Genomic DNA, 23421 nt, shown 5'->3' on the forward strand with positions numbered 1-23421 from the left:
ATAATTTATTTTACATAGCGATCGATAATATAGTTTCGATCGCTATGTAAAATAAATTCATTAATTTAAATGCGATAATTCACGAATATAAATACCAGGGAGCAAGGGTCGGAGCGAGGGTACAATCCATTGCTCTCCGTAGTGAGCAAACCCTTAGAGTTACGTCAATTACCCGCTTCATTACTTACTTCCAAATACCCTATTTTGAAGCTTATTAGGAAAATACCTTTTGGACCCCAATTTAAAGAAAGTACAAGTATTAAGCTTGAAGGCTTTAAGGGGCCCCTCCTAAAGTCGGAGCCCCCCGCCATGTGGGCCTCTCAGCTACGCCACTGCAACCTGTATATAGCATTGAATTTGGAACCTACAGTTAAGGAAATACATACTCAACAACCCTACTGAGATAATGAAATCTATACTGTTTTTAAAAACCGTCCAATTCTACCAAAAGATTTAATCTAATAGACATTGGCTAAAGTTTTGTTTTCGTTATATTATTTAATGTTAGTGTTCCTGTACCAATGGCCCTAGTTGTCGAGGTACTTTATGTAAATAAATAAAATAAATTTGTTAAATTGTAAAGTTGTGTTTTAAAAAGAGGAGAATATAAGAATAAAAAAGAAATGAAAAAAAAATTTCAACTAGATTATAATTATTGCCAATTTTGAAATAAAATAATATATTTGTTAATATACGAGCTCTATCTCATAAATTCAGCATACAATTAAGAAAACTGAGGCTACCTTCTTTCCTTCTAAAAGTGGCGAATAAGAAACCCAAGTCCCATTTTTCATTTTAATAGCCATAAACAGGGTTTTTAATACACCAGGAAATGAGCGAAAGGGTTGAGTTTCTGGCTAGATAATTAGAACGTTATTATAGATGGATCTTTTATGGTGGTTTTTATGATTTGTTAGATTATTTTGCACGTTTTCTTTTGTTCTTTTACTTAACAGTTATATATTACCATATTTTAAGTATTTAAATAGCAAAAACGGCTGTCTTTGAGCTACTCGAATCTACATAATTTTTCCGATTTATTTTAATACCTAAATAATTGTTTTAATCAATATTTCACTTTAATAAAATTAAAATAAATTGATTCTCGTTTGTTTTAGTCTAAACTGATTTCATTCTTGATATTTATTGAAAGGTCATATTTTTTTGCATAATAGACCGTCTTTTTAATCAGTATCTGAAAATCTTCCGAGATTTTCTGCCAAAATAATAATATCATCCGCATACCTAATATTGGTAACTGGTATTCCATTTATACTTATCCCAAAGTTTCTCCCTCTAGATTTTTTCTCAAAATTTCTTGAGATTATACATTGAAGATAAGTGGTGGCACACAGCTCAGTCTGACCTCTCTTTTAATTTTGATTTCTTCTGATGTATTTTCATTTAGTAGCAGCAGCTCTCGAGTAGCATGGAGGAGTTGAGTTGCCTGATGAGTAAAATACAAAAAACAAGTGCACAATACATGCTTACATTCTTATTCTTCTTCGTCTAGCCATTCACGTCCACATCTGAACATAAGCCTCTTCAAGTCTTCCTTTCCATTGTTTTTTATTGTAATCTACTTGTAGCCAATTTTTCCCTGTAGTCCGTTTCAGATCATATGTCCATCTCATAGGAGGTCTGCCTCTGTATGTATCTGTAGCTTGGTTCATAGTTTCTTTTATTAAGTTAAAATATCTGCTGTCTATTCTACAATTTTGCATTGCGTTTATTACGACCGTGTGTTCTATGGTGTCGAAAGCTTTTTCGTAGTCTACAAATGCTATTAAAACTGGGAACTAAAGAAAAACTAAAAAATACGTACTCAACATTTTTAAAAAAATCTATCCAATGGCACCAAACCCGACCCCACACGGAGGTGGGGTGGGGGTTACGTTAAAATCTTAAATGGGGGCATGCATTTTTTATTGCAGATTTGGATGTCTTACGTAAAAATTAGTAACTTTTATTCAAGACATTTTTCGAATTATGGATAGATGGCGCTATAATCTACAAAAACGATTGTTGGAAATGGAAAATTAAATTAAAAATGGAAAGTCCCCACTAAAATGGAAAACAATTTTTTTGGTTTTAGGACCTACTCTTCACAACCCAATAGGTTACCAAAGCGCTCGAGTGACTGAACATTTAGCATACTTTGTTCCTCTACCATAATATAGAGTGCTCCAATGATTGTGAGAAGGATGACTTTAGCGTTGTAAATAAAAAATTATAGAATCTATAGATTTAGTTTTAAGAAAATCTTTATATAATATTTTTTGTGTAGAATTTTCCGAATTTTTCATTGGTCAAGTCAGTTTTTTTCTAAGATTTACATTTTCGTAGGTATTTAAAAATCAACTAATTTCGGAGACCATTTGTTTAATAAAAAATTAAGCACCAACTTCTGGAGTAGAACTTTTTGATATGTTGTTTATTAAACATTTCACATTTCTCGATGAAGTTACAAAAAGGTCTATCTCGTTTGATTTTTCCGTAATAAAAAACTCTGTTGACTCCCCTAAGTATTATATTTTTATTTAATATATTGCTGAAAAAGAGACATTTCAAATTTTTGCGATTAATTGCGTTTAACAATTATACTATAAAAATTTCAAAAGCGTTCAAAAATTTAAATTTCGGGCCAACAATTTTGTAAAAAATATTATGTCGTAGGCAATAAAAAATCTACAAACTAAAAGAAAAAAGAAGTTCCTACGATGATCAGAACCGAAGATATCGTGAAAAACAGGAAAATACCTTTCCATTTTTTTGAGTTTATGTCTAGGGGTCTAAAAATTTTTTTATCTGTTTTGAAATGTATTTGAAGGAAAATAGGGTAGATAATTATTTTAAAGGTGAATCAGCAGTCAAAATGGTTAAAGAAAATACCGATAAATGATTTTTAATTATTTTGACCATGATGCCCACTCCATAAAAATCTGAAAAAAAATCAGTTTTGACGTTATGAGTGGGTTACGGATCTAAAAAATTTTTTGGTTGAATAATTTTTGATGTAGAATAACATGGTATTTTTATTTTTGAAATATCGCTGGGGTCATTTTTCACTATCTTAACTAGAGACTAGAGTCTAGAAGCTAGACCGTTAAATTTTTATTGTATCTGTATGTACACCTGCGGTCATTGAATATTTTACACCTTCATTTTTACATTTATTTTGATTTATTTATTTACCATTTATTTTGAGTTTCTAATTTTTATCCATCTACTCTGGGTCCGTCATTGGTAATTAACGTAACTTTGACGTAAAAAGTGCGTTTAAATGAGGCAACGATTAAAAAATGGGCAACTAGATATATAAGGATATAAACTATTCAATGGCTGCGGCTGTACAATTAAATACATTTTAAGGGGGTAGGCGCAAAATCTTGTTCTAATGCTATTTAAATGCATTCATTTTGTTCGAATCCTGAAAAAACTAATAAATATTTTTGAAAAATTTAAACGTAAAATAAAATATTGCATTATTACCGAGGGCCGAAAGTCCCTGAAATCTTTTGTAATGTTTATTTACAGAGTTGAAAAAAAGATAAAATTTAGTGTAATTTTTATTTGAAATATTTCATTCAAAAGAAACTTTTTGTTAATTCTAAGGGACTTTCGGCCCTCGGCAATAATAATATAATTAATATGGATCTATGTCTTTAAACAGCATTGGACCAAGATTGCGCCTAGTTTGCTCTTTAAAATAATCCTTCAGCCAAAATGTTTTTTATCTTTATGAAAATTTATTTCTTTTTCTTTCCGTTTTGAAATTATGTTCAATTTTTTATGTATATACGTAACTGTTCTATATTTAGATATTTTATGGAAAACAGAATAACTTTCCAACACATGTCTTTATTTTATTTTTCATAAACGAATTTTTTCTTTAACCCTGCAAATTTTTCAGCCCGACCATGCAATATTTTTACCGGTTTAGGTACGCTTTTTTTCGATAGTCTAGATTTTTCACGTTTTTTAATCCCTTTTGTTGAGAACGCAAAGCTTTCGATTTTTCTTTTTTGGTTGTATGTATGGGTCGACGTTTTTCTCCTGACAAACTCTATTCCTTTTGAGTGGAAAAATATACTCGTGTAAGGGCACACTGCTACATCACACTTAAAAATGTTAGAGTCCAATAAAACAGTTTGCCTTTCTCTGTTCCCCGGTGCGGAATAAAAAGCATCGATATCGTTTTGAAAGAATAATGTTTACTTAATAAAGTTTTATAGATCGGATCAATTTTGAAATTGGTCAGAAAATTTCCTAGAGTCTGTTATTATAGAAAAATATAGCTAAAATAGGTAGATCGATAGTTCGATGTATATTTATCAGTATATGCCAACAACTCCATTTCCATTTGAAAACAATACTCGAGCAAAAATAAGACAAGTGTTGGAGCCACCTCAGTTCTGAAGATACTCATAGACATGATTACTGTAAAACAAGATTTAAAAGTCTTACTAATTATGATAATAAACGTTGGTTATTTATTGTTATTACTAAACGAAATCACTTTAATTACAAAGAAGTGTTCTCATTTATTATACTGAACTATCAAGATACTCACAATGCCCACACAATATACCAATGCTACTTCATTTCATAGATTAAAGAAAATTGGGTCCCCTCTGAAGCATAATGGAAAATATCTACCTGTATCTACCTGTCTAGTTGGTGTGAGTACCTATAGTCCGTCCGCTATAATTTTCCCATGCGTCACGATTTATTTTCAGTAGTAATAACCCAAGGACATTGATAATGGTTCGAAAAATTTTTATAACAGATTTCGAAAGCTTGTTGCTTGGAAACAGACCAACGCCGTAGGCGGAGGTCTGTTGCCTGTAAGCAACAAGCTTGAGAAAGTTGTTAAAAAAATTTTGAGCATTTATCAATGTTCGAGGGTTATTCGGATAGAAAATTTTTTGCTGGTTATGAAAAAAAAATACAGAGCAGAAACAATTTATTTAAATGTGCAATTAACAATTCTTCCACCGTCCGATTTCCATCTGATTCATATTTTCTATCATTGCAAAAGTCCATAAACGCTTTCCATACAAATTTTTTACTGTAAACAGTATTCTTTGGTATATTTATTCGATAATTTCATTAATATTCTCATCAGTATTACAATTAAATCGTGACATTTTGAAATATTGAATATTTGAAATGTCAAAATCGAAATGAAACGAAATGTAGGTATCCATAGCTACATGATTGAGTGAAAACAGCCCATGGGATCTGTTTTCAGTATAATGTTGGTTTTATTGGTTGTATTCAATCAGATGACCACAAATTAATTGATTTCATTGGATTTCTAATTGAGCAAAAAATTTTCAAACAAATTAAGTCAAATATACATCGACGTACATTTCACTTTATGTTTTGACTTAATTTGTTTGAAAATGAATCGTGACGCATGGGAAAAGTTATAGCGGACGGACTATACCTGTCTAATTGATGTCTAAGTGGTGTGGTGTACATAGTGAAAGGGAAAAAACTAGTTTAAGAAACCTCAATAAAGAAATAAGACGAAGATGCAAGAGAGATAAAAAACTGTATTATCAAAGTATATGCAAAGAAATTGAGAGACATGATCAGAATAATCAGCCGAGAGATCTATTTAGAAAAATACGCTACTTAACAAGAGGCTTCAAAGCCAGAACTTGGGCCATTGAAGACAACACTGGAACTCTGAGAACAAACAGAGAAGATATAGCAGAGACATGGAGATCGTATTGCAGGGACTTATATAAAGATGATCAACTCCAGGAACCTGTTAACCAAATCTCTGACGCCCGAACAGGGAGAAGTTGGTTTTTTGCGGTTTCCCAACTTCATTACACAATTATACCTGTTCGTCCCAAGAAAATAGCCGCAACTATTTTCAACATTCGAACTCACACTGTCCACGCCGCGCTCAAAAGCCACCTCCTGACCGTCGACGAGGGCCGCTGGCTTGCCAGTTGGCGTACAATGGTTTCTAGGGAGCTTGCTCGAGGGCAAAGCACAGACAGTAAACACATATGTCAATGGAACCAACACCAACTCCATCATTCTTTCTTCTCTGTTGTCTGATAGTCTTCTGGACCACCACCGTCCGGCATAACCCAGGAATACCAGGACCACCACACTTGCCCCAGTGTGTTTTCGGACTGTTTGCTTTTGCGGCCATTGTCTGATGTTTGACTACATATCACATCCACTACAAACCCTGAAGAGGAAAAAATCCTAAACAGGGACACTCAATGTAAGCATTTCAACAAAGCATACCAAATCTTTCACGCAAATCCACACATTGATTGATCTCTGACGAGGCAGAAGAAGAACCTGATATACTTGAAAATGAAGTAAGACTCGCGATCATTAAGCTCAAGTATAATAAAGCACCAAGTCCAAATATGGTAACAGCAGAAATGCTCAAAGCCACAGAAGAAACTGGCGTAAAATTACTTCATCTACTCTGTCACCAAATATGGCATTCTAAACAATAACCTGAAGACTGGACAAAATCTACAATAACAACAATTCATAAAAAAAGGCAGCTTCCATAAACGCGACAATTATAGAACAATTTCGCTCATATCACATGCCAGTAAAATGATGCTACATATAATCAATGAGAGACTAAAAACTTTCCTTCAAAGAGAAATTCCACAAGAGCTAACTGAATTTACCAAAGGTAGAGGTACTCGAGAACACCTGTTGAATATAAGACATATAATAGAAAAATCTAGGGAATTCAATATTTCACTGTGCATATGCCTTATAGATTATTGTAAGGCGTTCGACAGGGTCAAGTGGAGACACTCATGACGAATACTAAAAGAAGTAGGTGTACCCCAACACCTTATTTCGCTTATAACTGAACTATACGAACACACTACTGGATCAGTTAAAGTGCTTGACACACTTTCAAACGAATTTCATCTAGAACGGGGTGTCAGACAGGGATGTATACTATCTACACAATTATTCAATATATATGGAGAGCATATTATTAGAAGAGCACTTGAAGGATGGGAAAAAGGTATCTCAATAAATGGTCATAAAATAAGCAAACTACGTTTCGCAAATGACACAGCCCTTCTTGCAAATAGTCAAGCAGAGCTGATTGATCTTATACGACTGGTTGAAAACGAAAGTCAAATATTTGGTCTGCAATTAAATATATCAAAGACAAAGACCATGATAGTGGATAGACTACATAACAATCATCCACACATAATCACAATTGATCGGTTTGCGGTTGTGAGCCCATATTTATATCTGGGATCATTCATCACAAACACGGGGTCACTACAGGAAGAAATAAAACGTAGATGTGATCTAGCAAAAGTCGTCACAGCAAAAGTGACCACAATATGGAAAGACTGTCAAATTTCAAGAGCGTTAAATATGAGGTTGATCAACTGCTTAATATTCCCAATGCTAACCTACGGATGTGAATCTTGGACCCTCAGGGATTCGGAAAGAAAAAAGATAGACGCCACTGAAATGTTGTGTTGGAGACAAATACTGGGAATTCCTTGGACCGACCATAGAACAAATAATTGAATTTTAAGGGAAGTAAAAGTTAGCCAACGACTCTCCAGTAAAGTCCATCTCCAACAATTAAAATACTTTCGACAGGTTATGAGAGCAAACACAGAAAACATGGAAAGACTCATTATACAAGGAAATGTTGAAGGCCGAAGATCACGAGGAAGATCCCCAACAAGATGGATCGATCAAATTACAGGAATGTGCAAAAGATCTATGCATGAGTTAAAAGAAATGACCAAAGACAGAGATCTTTGGACATGGACAATACACGACATCACGTCGACCACTACACTCCCTCCGGGGGGTCAGGATTGAAGAGAGAAAGACCTGTCTAGTTAACCACATAAGAAATTTGTATGTATAAAAACTCAGCCAAAGGTAAAGTACATGGAATATATTCAAATGCATTCAAAACAAAACAGGAACTACATAAATAGGGTTGCATATTAATATAAAACTTATATTCTGAATAAATAGTGAGCAAAGTACTAGTCGAATGAGATGGAGAAATCATTTTAGGAAGGAGAAAAAATAGTGACCTGAGATACTCAGATAAACACTTATACTAGCAGCGAATTAAGTCGACATGATTACCACCACCGAACGACTAACTCGGATAAGCAAAAAATTCGGACGAAAATAAAAAGAGTAATCGAGAGAGAGCAAATAATAATCTACCTCACATACATTAAATGGCGTATTTCGAAGTTGTAGACAGATTTGTATACTTGAGCTCCCTGATAACCAACAACGGAGATTACTCCTCAGAAACCAAGCGTATACTAGCAACTAGCAATGTTTACGCCAATAGCTGTATTAAGTAAATTATGGAAAGACCAAACAATGGCAAAGAAAACAAAGCTCATGTTGGTCGATGCCTTATTTTTTTTATTGCTGTATCCTCAGCTGAAACATGGACCAGTATTTCCAAAAATGGGAATTCTGGAAGAAGATATAGCCAGAAGATCGAGCACCATAGACTATTGGTAGTAGAAAGAAAGGTAGAAGGCCTAAGACAAAGCCGAAGATATCTGATACGATGGGCAGACCAATTTAAGGCTCTGGTGGGAAAGTCCTTACATGAAACCGTCCATCTGGCACAGGATTGCAACCAATGGAGACATCAAGCTTACAATACTTATAGTGGCACGAAGCCCTGAAAAGGGCTCAAGTAATGTGGAGGAGGAAGATCAAAACATATCCATAGAAGTAAAAATAGTGTTACTCTGATCAAAATAGTTATAGTTTCTTACAGCTAAGGAGCACTATAGTGCAGTCACTGAAGGTGGATATGAGCTATTACCTCCGATTTCGTTGAACCTCCATCGGTTTGCATGAAAATTGGTGAGTGGTTAGAGGATATCTCCAGGAACAAAGGTGACATGGTGCCTACTTGCGCTTTTACCCTGGGGGTGGATGCCACCCCTCCTCGGGGGTGAAAATTATTTTATTAATAATAACCCCACAATTCGATAGAGGGACAAATTTTAAGGAAAATTTGTTATATAAAGTTATTAAAATAAATCAAAACTTTTTGAGTTATTAAAGATCAAAGATTTTAATTTTTCGTGAGAAAAATGCATGTTTTTAACCGATTTTTCAGAAATAACTCAAAAACTATAAGTTTTTACAAAAAAGTTATTATTATCAAAATTGAGGCTAATAAAAATCAAATTAACTCCTTACTAGAAAAACCTTTCAATGTTAACTTAAAGTGAGTTATAGGTAATTGAATGTACCTATATTTCTTTCGTCGAGTACCTAAATCTAAGTATGCAAGCTTAAATACCGGGAAAATGATGCATTCTATAACATAAACTTATTAAACATTTGTCAAAGTCCATAGAAATATCTATCAAATAAGCCCTCGAACAAGTTGATATAATTAAAATTTATGCACCAAAAATGTTTCAAAATGTATCTTTAAAAAATTTTTCCAAAAAATGTTATTGTATTTTTGTAAATAACTCCGTTAATTTTTAAGATATCAAATTCATCCAAAAACTAGTTAAAAGTTGATTCCAAGAGCTATTAAAAACGCGGAAATTAGTCTCTTAAACCTCTTACTTTTTTAAAAATAAAAGGTTAAATGGTCCCGGTTACATGGTTCTCGCAGCAAAATTGAAATTTTAAACGTTTCTATCTCGGTTATTTTCTACTCTACGGAAATAGTAAAATAGGTAAAGTATTTTTAACAAAAAAAAAAACTAAAATTTAGTATGTATCATTTTTTACGTATCTTGAGTAGTTTTGGAGTTATTATCAAAAGAAAATGAAAAGTACGTGTACAGTTTTCCTTTTAGCCCACCTTCAAGAATTTGAAAGAAGAATAGAAGAAGATTTGTATTTTGTTGCCTTAGCAATTTTAATGTTTAATGTAAGAGACATTTTTGTTTCATATACTGGTTTTGTAAATTTTCTATAATATATGTTCAATTAGTAGATGTAAATCAGTATAACATTATTTAAAACCATTGGAAACACAAAAAAGAAAACCACACCTAATATACAGTCCAGCTCCAGCCCAACTTTATACATTGGTCCTATTCGAACCGCATATAAGAAAAATAACGAAAAGCCGACTTTTAGCCGTTGAAGTTAAAAGGTCAGAACTTATATTCCTTTTCTTATAGTCCACTTTCTTGTTGAATAAGAATTGACTCATACTTGTTATTTTTCGAATTTGTACTTTGAATATAATTAAATTAACAATTTCGGCGTATAGTCATTCGCCAGTGTTATAAAAATTTAATTGTATTTAATTTTCCTATTTCATTGACAATTTCGGCGTCTAATCATTCGCCAGTGTCATAAAATTTATTCATATTTATTTGGTTTATTTTATTGATCGATTATTTGATATTTAAGGTAACAGTGTCTAATCATTCACTCGTGACGCCTAAGTTTCCAGTTGGTTATTATTTTTTGTTGTTACTTTGTAATTTATTACCTAATTCTTTAATATCAATCCTTCATATTTGACAATTCTGCATTTAATTTAGTTTGTCAAAACTATCTGACATTTACGTGAGTTTACGTGACATTTCTCGTTATAGAATTATTATCATATTTTATTTTCTTCTTTTTTACTTCAAAATAAGTCACAATGTCCGAAACTGAAAATCATAGTCAAGTTTCTAACGTTGAGAGGTACAAGAAAAAGAGAGCAGGGCTTAAATCTAAATTGACAATTTTTAAAAATTATATCACAGATGTAGAGTCCAATATTTCCAACGATGGTTATAATATTCCATATGAGGAAATCAAATTAAGATTAAACAAAGCTGTAGATTTATTAGATAATTTCGATGAAATTCAATCCGAAATTGAATGTCATGTGAACGATTTAGAGGAGGAAGCGTCCCAAAGAGAGCTCTTCGAAAAAGATTATTTCTCTATTATTACTAAAACACGATCGCTGCTATCAAAGTCCAATCCCAATGAAGTTATTCATAACATTAATTCAGAAAACGATGTTCAATCCCAAGCAGGTCCTTCTAGTCGACCTAACGTCAATTGTAACATCAAATTACCTACTCTTCAACTTGTAAAATATAGCGGGAGCTACGAGAAATGGTTAGAGTATAGAGATTCGTTTCAGTCAATAATCTTAGATAATTCAGATATAAATCCTATTCAAAAATTCCACTACTTGAAATCTTCTCTTAGCGGTGTTGCCGAAAAGGTCATTAGTAGTTTGCCAGTGTCTTCGGATAATTTCTCAGTCGCGTGGAAAATGCTATGTGAAAGATTTGCAAACAAAGATTTATTAATATACAATCACACCAAGTGTCTTTTTTCTCTCCCAAAAATCACAAAGCCGTCTGCATCAAGCATCAGGCAATTAATAGATGAACTTCAAGGTAATTTAAGGTCACTTAAATCATTGGACCAACCAGTTGATACTTGGGATACCCTACTTATATTTATTATAATAGAAAAACTTGATTCCTACACCACACAGGAGTGGGAATCTAAGAAACCTTCAAACGCAACGTTAAAGGATCTTATTAATTTTCTAAAAGGTAAGGCTGACGTTTTGGAAAAAATTGATGCCAACCTTGGACAGAATAATAAAGAACGATTCGGTTCCGATAAGAAATCCTCAAGAGCTCTAGTAGCCACCCAAACTTCTTGTGCTTTCTGCAAATCCATCAATCATAAAATAAGTCTGTGTCCCGATTTCAATCATTTAAGTATTTCTGATCGGGCCGAAAATGTTAAAAGGCTTAAATTATGTTTCAATTGCCTACATTCAGGCCACATTAATTTAAATTGTAAGTACGGAAAGTGTACTAAATGTGGTAAAAAGCATCATTCTCTCTTGCATATCAATACGGACAACTCAAATAACTTAACTTCATATTCCAATCCAGTGCAGTCATCTTCGAATATTCAATCTGACTCGACTGTACACAACACTCAAACCCTATCTAACTATGTTCCAAAATACAAGTCTGTTCTGTTATCGACAGTTCTAGTGAATGTCTTTGATAGCGCAGGAGTTGCGCACAAATGTCGTGCCCTCCTGGATAGTGCTTCACAATCAAATTATATTGTATCTAGTTTTTTTGATAAATTGGGAATAGCAAAAAACCGTTTGAATGTATCAGTATCTGGCTTTGGTCAAGTTTCCTCGAATTTAAAATACAATTGTAATTTACGAATTGGTTCTTGCTATTCCTCGTTCAAAAGTTCTATCAATTGTCTAATTACTAACTCAATATGTGATCAGCTCCCTGGTTGTAATGTTGATATATCTTCCTTACGAATTCCTTCTAATATTCAGCTATCTGACCCTAACTTTCATATTAACTCATCGATAGATTTGTTAATTGGAGCAGGTCTATTTTATAACTTGCTGTGTGTAGGACAGATAAAACTAAATCGCGTTGGTCCCATCTTGCAGAAAACGAGATTAGGATGGATTGTTTCTGGCCCTATTGCTCAAACTGCGTCTAACCGGACAATCTGTAATGTTTCCCGGTTATCTGATGTAAACGATTTATCTCGCTTTTGGGAAATAGAGGAAATTTCTACTTCTTCCCCACGTTCGAGGGAAGAAATCTCTTGCGAGGAACATTTTCAGTCATTTCATAAGAGGGACAAAAATGGCAGGTTTATCGTAACAATTCCTTTTAAGGAATCTCTTGATCAATTAGGTGAGTCAAAATCTATTGCTAGAAGTAAATTTATGTCTCTTGAGCGTAAGTTTCAAAAGAATCCTATGTTAAAGGAAAAATATTCCGATTTTATGAACGAATACTTATCTATGGGTCACATGTCTCCATGTAATAATGAGTCTCTAGTTAATTTCTATTTTCCTCATCATGGAGTGGAAAAAGAAGATAGCCTAACTACAAAACTTCGAGTTGTATTCAATGGTTCGTCACCCACTACATCTGGAGTTTCATTGAATGATTTACAAATGGTAGGTCCAGTAGTTCAAAATGATTTAGTTGCAATAATTCTGAGATTTAGACAACATTCTTATGTGGTATCCGCTGATATTGCAAAAATGTACCGTCAAATCTTAATCGATCCTTCTCAAAGAAACCTTCAGCAAATAGTTTGGCGATCAGATCCGTCCCAACCTTTGCAAACTTTTTGTCTGAATACTGTGACCTATGGTACTGCTTCGGCAAGTTTTTTAGCTACTCGATGTTTAATACAACTTTCTAAGGAACACTTAAATGAGTATCCTGAAGCATCTAAAATTATAGCTAATGATTTCTATGTGGATGATCTGCTAACTGGCTCCGATTCCATTTCTGAACTTATCTTGCATTGTAACCAAATCGTAGCCATTTTAGCTAAAGGTTGTTTTCCTCTTCGTAAATGGGTATCCAATGAAGTCTTGGTTCTAAAAGGCATCAAACAAATTATTGAATCTCAGGACACTACATATACCTTTGGTTCCAATAATGGGACGAAAGCTTTGGGTCTTCATTGGCTTCAAAGCTCCGATTCGCTCAAATATACTATTTCTTCCGAAGTTTTTTCTAGTGTGATAACGAAGCGCACGATACTTTCAAGTATTGCCAGTATTTTTGATCCGTTAGGACTCTTAAGTCCAGTTATTATCAAGGCCAAAGTGTTAATGCAACAATTGTGGTTAGAGAACTTAAGTTGGGATGAGTCAGTACCTTCACAAATTTATACTGAATGGATGACCTTTCGGAAGCAACTGCTTAAATTAAATGATCTTGAGGTACCTCGTAACGTCAAGTTACATGATTCTCTCCTAAATGAACTTCACGGTTTCTGTGATGCATCTGAACTTGCTTATGGCTCATGCATTTACGTTCGCTCTATTAATGCATTTGGAAAGGTTCAAATCGAATTGCTCTGCGCCAAATCTAGGGTGGCACCTTTGAAAAGGGTAACAATACCTCGTCTTGAACTATGTTCTGCCCTGATTTTGAGCAGATTATTAAAGAAAGTTCTTGAATCTTTATCGATTAATATTCATAATATTTTTCTTTGGTCTGACTCAACTGTAGCCCTTTCATGGATTCAAACGTCACCTCATTTATTACAAACATTCGTAGCTAACAGGGTGTCAGAGATTCAATCTCTCACCAGCAATTTTTCCTGGCGACATGTAAGCACGAACAAGAATCCCGCAGATTTTATTTCTAGGGGAATCAATCCCTCTAATCTCATACCATGTAATTTATGGTGGCATGGCCCCGAATTTCTGTTGAAATCTATTGAAGAATGGCCATTTACACCCTTAGAATTGAAAACTAAACTTGAAATTAAGCAAGCAAAAATAATTTCAATGGTGTCTGTAGAAAGTTTTAAATTTCCCTTTGATAGATATTCTAGAATTGGTCGTTTAAAGCGTTCGTTTGCCTACTGTTTGAGATTCATTCATAACTCATCTGCTGTGTTTAAGGCCCAGCAGATGAAATCTGGAGCTCTTTCTGTAGAAGAGCTTGATTTAGCTCTAAGTATTTTAGTCAAATTCTCTCAACGTGAATCATTTTATACTGAATATTTTAGCTTGTTGAATGGAAAAACTCTCCCATCTAACAGCAAACTGTTATCTTTGAATCCTTTTCTTGATGCAAGTGGATTACTCAGGGTGGGGGGTAGATTACATCAATCTTCTTACTCATATGATAAGAAACATCCTATCATAATTTCTCCAAAGCATCGTCTTTCCAAATTATTATTTGAACATGAGCACCTGAGGCTAATGCATGCCGGTCGTCAACAATTGTTTTATTCAATTCGCGAAACCTATTGGCCAATACACGGCAAGGCTTTGGCCCGTCAGGTAGTTCATCGCTGTTTTATTTGTTTTAAGGCTCGACCCGTTTCCAACTTTCCCCTTATGGGAAATCTCCCAGAAGTAAGAGTGACTCCATACCTTCCCTTTATTAATACTGGAGTTGACTATGCGGGACCTTTTGTTTTAAAAGACAGACGCGGTCGCGGATTTAAAACTTATAAGGCTTATATTAGCCTATTTATCTGCCTCTCATCGAAGGCGGTTCACCTAGAAATCGTTACTGACCTGACAAGTATTGCCTTCATAGCAGCTTTGAAACGATTTATTTCCAGATGGGGAAAACCCCAAGCTCTTTACTCAGACAATGGTACTACCTTTGTAGGTGCCAACAATCATCTTTTGGAACTTGGAAAATTTTTAAATATTAATAATGAAAATATATCTTCCTCTTGTGCCTCCCAAGGGATTGCTTGGCATTTTATTCCTGCTTACTCCCCTCATTTCGGTGGTATTTGGGAGGCTGGTGTAAAGTCCATAAAAGGACATTTAAAGCGTGTCCTCTCCGAAGCTCTTCTGGTATATGAAGATTTTCAAACAATTCTAGTTCAAGTTGAGTCAATTTTAAATTCACGACCTCTTACTCCTCTTTCTTCCGATCCTGACGTCTTTTCCTGCCTCACACCTTCACATTTCTTAATTGGAAGACCTCTTACCTCTATACCTGAGAAGAACTTCACAGAAATTAACGTTAATCGGCTGGACCATTTCAAAAGACTTCAACAGCTTCGACAGCACTTGTGGCAGAGATGGTCATTGGAGTATTTATCTGAATTGCAGTCCAGGCAAAAATGGAAGGAAAATAAATTTAAATTAAAGATCAATGATCTTGTTCTTCTTAAAGAACCTCATCAAGGTCCTATGCAATGGACGTTAGGACGAGTTACCCACCTCCATACTGGTTCTGATGGCGTAGCACGAGTGGCGTCCCTACGCACTTCCAGAGGAAATATAAAAAGAGCCGTAGCCAATTTGTGCCTTCTTCCTTTGGCTGCAACTTAATGTTGAAAGACTTTCTTTCAAGGTGGGGGGTATGTACAGTTTTCCTTTTAGCCCACCTTCAAGAATTTGAAAGAAGAATAGAAGAAGATTTGTATTTTGTTGCCTTAGCAATTTTAATGTTTAATGTAAGAGACATTTTTGTTTCATATACTGGTTTTGTAAATTTTCTATAATATATGTTCAATTAGTAGATGTAAATCAGTATAACATTATTTAAAACCATTGGAAACACAAAAAAGAAAACCACACCTAATATACAGTCCAGCTCCAGCCCAACTTTATTCAGTACGATCATTTGGAAAATTCTGATTTTTTTTAATTATATCTTTTTTTCAAAAATATGCATTTTAAACCGGTCAAAATTATTGAAATCATTAACTTTGTTAACCTAAAGAAATTCTTGTAACGATTACTACAAATTTTAATTTTTGTAGAAATGGCGTATGTTTTATTTTTCACTTTTTCCTAAAAAAATCGAAAGGGTTCTCTTATTTTCATCATAACTTGCTTAATTTTGATGATATTAACTTTTACTGGAGCTCATTTGATAGGTATTCCGAAGTACTTTGACAAGAAGTGTTTAAAAAGTATATTCTATAAAATGCATCGTTTTCCCGTTATGTAAGCTTGAATACTTAGATTTGAGTACTCGTTGAAAAAAATATACATTCAATTACCCATAACTCACTTTGAAATAACATTAGCTTAGTTCTTTAAGTGGGGAGTGTATTAAATTTTTTATATTTAATTTTGGTAATAATAGCTTTTTTATAAAAGCTTATAGTTTTTGAGTAATACGTGAAAAACAGCTTTAAAAAATGCATTTTTTTATTGCCCCTCTATCGATTTCTAGTATTATTTTTAATAAAAAAAATTTCACCCTCGAGAATGGGTGGCATCCACCCACAGGGTAAAAGCGCAAGTTGGCATCATGTCACCTTTGTTCCTTGAAGTATCATCTAATTGCTCACCAATTTTCATGAAAATCGATGAAGGTTCAACGAAATCGGAGGTGAAAACCTTCAGTGATTCACCTACTAGAAACTTGTAACAGATTGTAACAGAAACAGTCCCTCAAAAAACCAGCTAAACACAACAAAAAAACTTAGTTATAAGTATAAAGGCATAAATGAATTTAGTGATAATAAGATTGGTGATAGTGTTACTACAGGAGCTAGTTCTCCTCTTATCGGACTAGGACCATTCTACCTCAAAAAGGAGAACCATTTTCGAAAAGAAGAAACGGAGATTACTGAAGTCTACTGGAAAAATATTTCATGTCACACTCAAGTAAAAAGATTATCACAATCTTCTGCAAGGTATAAACTTTTACCTTTTATACCTGTGCTCCTGGTCTGATAGATTCGGTGGCGGAAAACTGTGCTTCCGTAATAAACGGCACATCCATATGATCGACACTCAGTTTAATTGTACATACAATACCTCGTAATTTATACTTCGATATCCAGGGACCGTCCGGAATGACTACTTTTTAAGAAAATTAGGAATAGAAAGATTAAGAATTTGAAAATAAAATAAATCCAGAATACTGTAGCTTACTATAATGCATCTCAGATAAACCAACAGCTTTGGCTGCCTATGTTAGATTTGTTCAACTGCGCTGTTTTGTTCCACATGCATATAGTTTTTCTGGGCTTGCAATAATTCTGGCGCTATGAAAGAGATCTCAGGTGCAAAAAAACCACTAAAAATTTGGTTATTTTTAATATCTCGAATTTCCTAAGCCTGATTTCCTAAGCCGATTTAAGTGATATTTTTACCATGTTATAGCCTTATTCATTAACAATATCGCTTTAATAATATTGTTACTAGACAGGTAAACTGTCATTGTATACCGGGTGTAGGAATCAAACTGTGTTTTTTCCTCAAAGTTCGCATCACCCTGTGGACTATCCTAGCATTTATAAAATACTGAAATTTAAACGCAACAAAATGTTTAAAAAAACCTGAGGCTATATATTACAGGCTCTTAACATTTTGTTTTGTGATTCATTCGCTTACGATGGACAATAAAAAAGTTAGGCATTTTAACAACTGACCATGTTCGTTATCAGTACAGGGTGTTTCTAAATAAGCGCGACAAATTTTAAGGGGTAATTTTGCATGAGAAAATAATGACAGTTTAATTTATAATCATAATATATGTCCGCAAACGCTTCGTTTCCGATATACGGGACGTTTAATTTTTTTTTACAAACTGGCTAATTATTTATTGCTTTAAAACCAGTTAAGATAAGCAAATAAAATTTGGTGGGTTTTAAGACGTAGTTATTGCACATTTTTTGACATACAATTAAGAATTTTATATTCACCATTGGCGTGGATACGGGTAATATGATCGGTCATAATACCCGTTTGCACGCCAATAGTAAATTTTAAATTCTTAATTGTATGTCAAAAAATGTGCAATAACTACGTCTTAAAACGCACCAAATTTGATTTGCATATCTCAACTGATTTTAAAGCAATAAATAAATCGTCTGTTTGTAAAAAAAATTGAACATCCCGTATCTCCGAAAGGAAGCGTTTGCGGACATATAATTTTATAAAGCAAACTGTCATTACTTTCTCGTGTAGAATTACCCCTTAAAATATGTCGCACTTATTTAGAAACATCCTGTACTGATGACGAACATGGCCAGTTATTAAAGTACCTAACTTTTTTATTATCCAACATAAGTGAGTGAATCTAAAAACAGAATGTTAAGAAAACCTGGGCTATAGTTGGTTTTTAATTTCAGTATTTTATAAATGCTAGAATAGTCCACAGTGTGATGCGAACTTTGAAAAAAAGTACAGCTTGATTCGCACACCTGGTATACAATGACAGTTTACCTGTCTAGCAACAATATTATTACAGCGATATTGTTAATGATTAAGGCTATAACGTGGTAAAATAATCAGTTAAATCGGACAACAGGTTTAGGAAATTCGAGACATCAAAATGACCAAATTTTCAGTGGATCGATTTTTTTTGCACGCGAGTGTAGTTGAACACATAATACAGTACCATCTATGTAGGGTATATCTGGATAGAAGAGTGTCTAATGGTCGCTGAAGAGTCACTCTAGAAGTCATAGAAACAATGGACATTGGTTTGTAACGATATATTATAAGATAGTAGTAGAATACAGATTCGATATAGAATTTGCTGTTTTCCATGTGCAAATTAAATTACCTATTTATTATTATACTGTCAAGTAGGCTCAAATAAATTTAATAGTTATTTATGTACCAAGTCAGTAAAGTTACTCTTTATCGAACGATTCTGATATTATGAGCAGAGCGAGACTACCTAGCGAGACGAATAACAGACGAGTTCTATAAAGGGTCTTTACTGACGTGGTGCATACAAAATTTTATCACCAAGAATTTGATATTGGTTTTAGCACTTACAATTTACAATTTAAAAACTTTTTAAATTTTAGACGTCATAATAATTTCATGACAGTGATGACAGATAACTTTTGCAAGATGGCCGCTTTCGATTTTTAATCGATAGTTATCAATATTGAATAATTACTAAATCGGTAAAGTTTTAATTTATTTTATATGAATATAATTACAAAATACTACGGAATTTTCCTTTTTGACATAAATTTTATTGAAAATATCGCCAATTGTGTACAATATTTTTAGTAATTAAAGTAAATAAATTTAAAGTTCACTCAAATATTCGCCATTCGATTACTGCCATCGACCACTTACATTCAATCTCGGTTAATTTGATTAATCGCGGCAGGTAAAGTAAAATTCTTCTTTCAGTACAATAAAGTGTTACTTTACTGCCGCAAATGAGCGCAAATGAGTACAATAATGAATGACTTTGGTGACGGGTGGCGATAAAATATATTAAAGGCGAAAAGTAACGATGGGATAGATTAATGCTGACAGACTATTAACATTTAGTCAAAATAATCAAAGCTTTTAGTACAATATACAGGGTGTAACAAAAATACAGGTCATAAATTTAATCACATATTCTGGGACCAAACATAGTTCAATTGAACCTAACTTACCTTAGTACAAATGTGCACATAAAAAAAGTTACAGCCCTTTGAAGTTACAAAATAGAAATCGATTTTTTTCCATATATCGAAAACTATTTATGATATTTTATTGAAAATGGACATGTGGCATTCTTACGGCAGTAGTATCTTAAGAAAAAATTACAGTGAATTTTAGACACCCCGTAAAAGTTTTATGGGGGTTTTGTTCTTTAAACCCCCCAAACTTTTGTGTACGTTCCAATTTAATTATTATTGTAGTACCATTAGTTAAACACAATGTTTTAAAAAGTTTTTTGCCTCTTAGTACTTTTTCGAAAAGTCGAGTTTTTATCGAGATATTTTGAATATTTGTCAAATCCACTACATATTTGTATATGTTTAAGTACGATTATGGAGACTTAGTAATAATATGAAAATTTATTTATGATTTACATTTTTAGGTATATTTTGAACCATATAAAAAAAGAAGCCACATCTCGATAAAAGGTGCCTTGTTGTAAAAATACAAAGAGGCAAAAAATTTTAAAAACACTGTGTTTAGATAACGGTATCGCAGTAATACTTTAATTGGAACGTACACAAACATTTGGGGGGTTTAGAGTAACAAAACCCCCAAAAAATTTGTATGTAAACATATTAAAAAAGAAGCCGCAACTCGATAAAAACTGCCTGATCGAAAAAATAATAAGAGCGAAAAAAGTTTTAAAAATATTGAATTTAACTAATGGTACCACAATAATAATTTAATTGGAACGTCCACAAAAGTTTGGGGGGGTTTAAGGGAACAAAACCCCCATAAAATTTTTATGGGGTGCACAAATTTCACTATAATTTTTCTTTAAGATTTTCCTGCCATAAAATTATCCATTTTCGTTAAAAAATCTCTAATAGTTTTCGATATATTTGAAAAAATCGATTTTTATTTTGTAACTTCAAAGAGCTGTAACTTTTTTAATGTGCATATTAGTACTAAGGTAAGGTACGTTCATTCGAACTATTTTTGTTCCCAGAATATGTGATGTAATTCATGACCTGTATTTTTGTTACATCCTGTATACCCGAACAACATAATAAAAGTAACAGTAGAAGAAAAACTAACTGACCCAATTAAATCTGGCAATGGGATAAGAATTGGGGGATTCCCTGAATCCTCTGTTGTTCAACCTGATAAGGGATGAAATAATAAAAAGGTAAGAACTAAAAAAAGGATACAAAAATGAGAGAAAAATAACTTACAATAATCTGGTATGCAAGGTATGCAATACCAATCTCTCAAAGTGAATATGATTTACAACGTATGCTGCACCAATTTAATATAATCGCCAGAAAATTGAACATGCTAATTTTCCACAAAAGAGAAAATGCATGGTTATAACAGCAAATCTACTAAGATATAAATTAGAGCTAGAAAGTCAGATAATAGAACAAGTGATGGAGTATAAATGTGTATTCATCACCTTATCTAGCCACAGAAAGCTCGAAACAGAAGTGGAAGATCAAGTGAATAGAGCAAACAGAGTTGCAGGTTGCCCGAATGAAACAATATGGAAAAATAAAAATATAGCAAAAGAAATGAAAGGCAGAATTTACAAAAGAGTTACCATAATAATAATGGTGTTACGAGGCAGGAACCCGACCTGATACAGAGAGAACAAAGAGAATTCTACAAACAGCATAGATGAAAACCCTTCGAAAAATCGATAGTAAGGCACTGTGAGACAGAGCTAGAAGTACAGATATACGGAGGAAGTTCAAGGTGAACATTATTAATAACTGGGCAAGAAACAAAAAGAGAAGAATGGAACGACTAAACAAGCCGAATGACAACAAATATGGTAGTAAGGATGGCGAGAGATGGTTAATCGATAGGAAAACAATCAGTGGGAAGACCACTAAAACGGTGGAACGACAACTTCATGTTTCGTTGTCTTTCAGGTAGAAAGACAGAACCATATCTATAAAAAAGAAGAAGAAAAAGAAGTTTTTAGTACCAAAATTTATTAAACAAATACAAAATCTAATATCTTAAAGAAAGATTTTTTAAATTACATAGGCCAACTAACTAGAACATATAAATCAATGATTTTCAATATTGGACTATAAATCTAAAACTGTCTATGGAGTCAAGTCAGTCAGGCCGAAGTTGACAAATATTATTCATAAATTTTATATGTTTGGATATCCACACTGGTCACAAAATCTCTATAAATCACTCGTTTAACCATTCATGATATCGCAAACAAAGAAAATCAATTATTACTTATTTTCAGGTTACAGAACTGTAATAAATAACAGCAGCTCAAATTTATATTGTTTTATGGCTATACAACATTGCCAGATCGTCGAAACAGTGGGAACGAGTGTGAAAGATTGAAAAAAAAACAAGCTGAAAATACGAGCATTGTCATAACGAAAACTTTGTATATTTATTTCTATTATGAAAAGTAGTTTAGAATTATTAATAATTATGTTTTAATGTGCAATTATATCATTCTAATTTAAATGTTATGAACTATAAAGGTAGTTTACTCTTGATCGAAATTCATATTTTTTATATACCTCGTATAAAATTAATAAAATTTTTACAAGGTATCCCAAAAGTAGTGGAACGGTCGAATATTTCGCGAACTGAACATCGGATCGAAAAACTGAAAAATACGTGTTCAATCATTTTCAAAAATCTATCCAATGACTCCAAACACCAACCTCCACTACACCCCCTGGAGGTGGGGTGGGGAGTAACTTTAAAATCTCAAATAGAAACCCCTAGATTTTCTTGCAGATTTGGATTCGTTGCGTAAAAGTAAGCAACTTTTATTTAAGACATTTTTTCGAACTGTGGATAGATGGCGCTATAATTGGGAAAAACGATTTATTCTGATACCATGGGTAAATTATAGAAACGGTCTAATATCTCGAGAAATACACTTCCAAATGAGAAACAAAACAAATTTTTTTAATACCGTAAAGCGGGGTTACTTTGCACCATTTATTATTATTTTTTTTTCTTAGAGTGGATATAAAGTTACTTGAAAGAAGATCTGAACTTTTTATTATATACATCTATTGAAGAGGTCGTAATATAGCTGTTATTTTAGCTATTTTTTAGGTATATTGCATAATTAAAAGAAAAACCTAGTTTTATTAGTGGTGCAAAGTATACCCTAGAAGAGTCATACTTTGCACCATTCGATATTTTAATAATATTTGGCTACAAGATGCTTGCTGGTGCATAGTAATCCTACAGGGTTTTAAACTTTGCACCAATTAAATGCAAAAAAAATGTTTATTGGCCAATTTTTTGAATTTAAACCTACCTACATTTATAAAAGAAACATAAAAGGAAAAAATATTGCTACATTTTAAACGAATAACCTTTATTATAACGACAATAGTGAAAATACAAAGTTTGAAACTAATCCCACCACAATTTGTCGCATTCTGGAACAATGTACAATCCTCGTCTAGAAATTTTTTTGGGAGGTTTTATGGCACCAATCACATTGTCCCACGAATACCATATTTCGTCGCGCCTTTCTGGCC

At 33.3% G+C, this 23421-nt stretch overlaps 2 protein-coding genes across 2 annotated transcripts in view; both read left to right on the plus strand.

Moving 5' to 3' along the window:
- The window catches only part of LOC114329730 (uncharacterized), a 909636-nt gene that overhangs the window by 633477 nt on the left and 252738 nt on the right, over positions 1-23421 (plus strand). The window lies entirely within an intron of this gene.
- On the plus strand, positions 10655-22252 carry LOC126891178 (uncharacterized). Its single transcript, XM_050660362.1, has 2 exons — positions 10655-12710; positions 22149-22252. Exons 1-2 carry the CDS (start codon positions 10655-10657, stop codon positions 22250-22252), a joined length of 2160 nt encoding a protein of 719 aa, XP_050516319.1.

The sequence above is a fragment of the Diabrotica virgifera genome, chromosome 1 (genome assembly GCF_917563875.1).
Source record: "Diabrotica virgifera virgifera chromosome 1, PGI_DIABVI_V3a".
Classification (NCBI taxonomy): domain Eukaryota; kingdom Metazoa; phylum Arthropoda; class Insecta; order Coleoptera; family Chrysomelidae; genus Diabrotica; species Diabrotica virgifera.